Here is a 3,096-nt window from a genome sequence, read left to right as displayed (position 1 = left end):
TATATTGGCTGTTGTGCTTACTGATTAGTGGAATAAGAAACATATTTATAGGCAGAGTTACTCTTGGTTGTATCATTTTTTTTTTGCATTCATAAGTTGAATTTTCGGATATTATTATATAATAAAAAATGATTTTGTGAAACCTATTAGCTCAAACGGTAGAGCATTGTGCATTTGCACAAGGTTGTGGGTTCGATTCCCTCATGGGTTATCAATTAGTCGTAATTTGTTGTTTCCTGAGTTATAGTTTTGGCAATACTGCATTAATCGTATACTGAAATCAATATAGCAATGGAGCATGTAAAAATGGAGCTGAACCAAATAGAAATGCAGATAATAATTATTCAAGATATATCTGTCATTCAATCCCAATTACAAAATCAATTACATGTCCATGTGAGACAAAAAATGGAATAGCTCTGCAAACATTCAATAGCCAAATTAAACCCAACACCGTCTGAAGTGCCTATATCTTGATAAGCATCACAAGCACCAACTTGTAAGGGCAAAAGGTAAAATTATAAAATATTTTAACATAAAAAAAATAAAAAAAATAATGCTAACATCATAAATAAGAAATTATATTGTTAATAAGGAATAACTAACCAAAGAAGAGAATCAAGCCTCTTTCATAGGGCAATTGCGACTATCATGTTGTGCATATTTCCCACATGATTTACAGAGTCTCTGTCGCTTTTGCTTATCTTCAATAGCCTTCTCTTTCCCACTTGGAATTCTCTTGCCACTTCCTTTAGTTATTGAATGCTTTGGTGGATGAATATCATTTTTCACTGGAATGGTAGACTCCACATATGCTTCCAAATCATTTGTCTTGCTATCTACACAAACATTGGTACTCTCGAGCAAAGATTTTTTTTAAATCTATGATCCCATTCCTTAAAACACGAATTTTATCAATATCATAACCGACCAATTCTGCACAACCATGAAAATCTTTCCATAACTCAGATATTTCTATATTAGCAAGTTGAATTTGAGAACAACCTTCATCTACAACAGTATCCATATCAAATATAAGTGAGCAAGTTGCACTTTTAGTCCATCTGGGAACAATATAATATGATGGTATTGCATCAATTCCTCTGCCCTTGAAAACACAAAGAATATGACGACATGGAATGCCATCTTGTTCAAATAACTTACATGAGCAATGAGCCACATTGTCCAAAGTATTATAAGATACAATTCTTTGCTTTGGTTTCCAAGGATTACTGTCATGAACTTCAAATATTATACTTCCATTTTCCTCTTTGGTCTCCTTAACTCCACAATACATACAAGAACACCAAAATTCCTTTTGAAAGACATAAAAATTTGCATGAGTATAAATATCTCTTGCATGCTTTTCTATATTATGATTTGTCTTCAATATAGGAAGTGAATGTGATGTGTCATGATCAGATTTTTTTTGGTTATGCCTCTGCCTGTCAATAATACTTTCATATCGAACCCAAAATTCAACCAAATTGAGCCACTTATCTGTAAGACTACCAAATACTGAATTTTCACTTTCAGAAATAGAAGTTGTTCTAAATAAACCAGCCAAGAACAAGTCTTTGAAGTATGCAGGTATCCATGAATGTCGTATCTCGTACATAGAAGAGAACCACTCGTTTTTTGTGAGCTCAAACTCATTAACAACTTGTGTCCAACTATGCTCAAATTCTTCTGGAGTCTCTGATTGCCACACACATGATTTAAATTTATCTTGAAAATCCTCGTTACTATTAAGACTTCCACCTACCTTCTCAGAAACTTTTTTTAAAATATGCCACATGCAAAATCGATGAGAAGAGGTATCAAATATATTTTTTATTGCAGCTTTCATTGCTGGATCCTGATCAGTGATTATGCATCTAGGTTTATGACCACCCATTGCTTCTAAGAACTTCTCAAACAACCAATTAAAGGATTCAGTTTTCTCATCACATAAAAATGCAGCACCAAATGTAATGCATTGTCGATGATGATTTCTTCCGGTAAATGGAGCAAATATCATTGAGTATTTATTTGTTCCATATGTCGTATCAAAAGAGACAATATCACCGAAAGTGGCATAATTTTTTCTCCCAATGCCATCAGCCCAGAAAAAATACTTTAACCGATGTTCATCATCTACCTCATATGCAAAATAATAAGAAGGATCAAGTTCTTTTTTTCTTTCAAAATTCTCTTTAAACATCTGTGCATCATAATCACTGATCATAATTTTAAGTCCTGTTTGATAATTTTAAAGGTCTTTTTGCGTACATCCAACTTTATCACATCCTCCAACTTGATGTTTAATCAACTGATATGCTTTGGCAGGTCCTATATTGGCTCGACTACATGTGAATAAAACAGCCTTATGCATAGAATTAACCTTTCTTGCCGATCTCAAAAGGTGTCTCTTTGTAGGAGTTGCAAGTGCATGGGTATGGTGCTCAACAAACTCCTTAATCTCATATTTACCCTCTTCCGTTCGCTTGATTTTGATTTTGGCACCACACCCTTCTCTTGTTTCTTTAAACCTTTTAGATTTACCCCCATTCATAGATTGATTTGTAGGTTGATTATAACCTTCTTTAGAACACAAAAAATATTTCCATATAACAAAACCAGTCTTCTTATCTTCCACCTCCGTCGAAGACCTAACGCTAAAACCAATATTATGTGCATACCGTTTGTAAAATTCTGCTCCTTCATCTAAGTTATTAAATATCATTCCTAGTGATGGCTTGACATTATCCATTGCCTTGATTGCCTTCATAAGGGGTAACAATAAACATGTATCGAATAAGTAAAAGATATTATAATTGATGATGTAATTAAAAAATACATTATTATAATTGATGATGTAATTAAAAAATACATTAATGGTGTGCTATTGTTAGATACTACAGAGTATGAAATTTTAAGCATTTTTTATTAATGAAATAAAAATTGAATGTATGTACCTATTCCATATAAACACACAAAGACAATAATCAATCAAAGAAAACCCCAAAATCATGTACTATCTGGTTAACCACTTGATTTGATATTAATAAAAAAAATATGCAAACAAACGAACAAGAATCATTCAAGCCAACAATT

General features: G+C 32.6%; 1 protein-coding gene across 1 annotated transcript; it reads right to left on the bottom strand.

Moving 5' to 3' along the window:
• Positions 1–618: 618 nt before the first annotated feature.
• On the bottom strand, positions 619–2,227 carry LOC145610586 (protein FAR1-RELATED SEQUENCE 5-like). Its single transcript, XM_081665898.1, has 2 exons — positions 928–2,227; positions 619–839 (listed from the first exon to the last, which is right to left on the bottom strand). The coding sequence occupies exons 1-2, from the start codon at positions 2,225–2,227 to the stop codon at positions 619–621; spliced, it is 1,521 nt and encodes a 506-aa protein (XP_081522024.1).
• Between the last annotated feature and the right edge of the window lie 869 nt (positions 2,228–3,096).

Source organism: Chenopodium album, chromosome 24 (genome assembly GCF_948465745.1).
Source record: "Chenopodium album chromosome 24, dcCheAlbu1.1, whole genome shotgun sequence".
Taxonomy (NCBI): domain Eukaryota; kingdom Viridiplantae; phylum Streptophyta; class Magnoliopsida; order Caryophyllales; family Amaranthaceae; genus Chenopodium; species Chenopodium album.
Note: the sequence above shows the minus strand (reverse complement) of the source record. Positions and strands in the feature narration are given on the sequence as shown.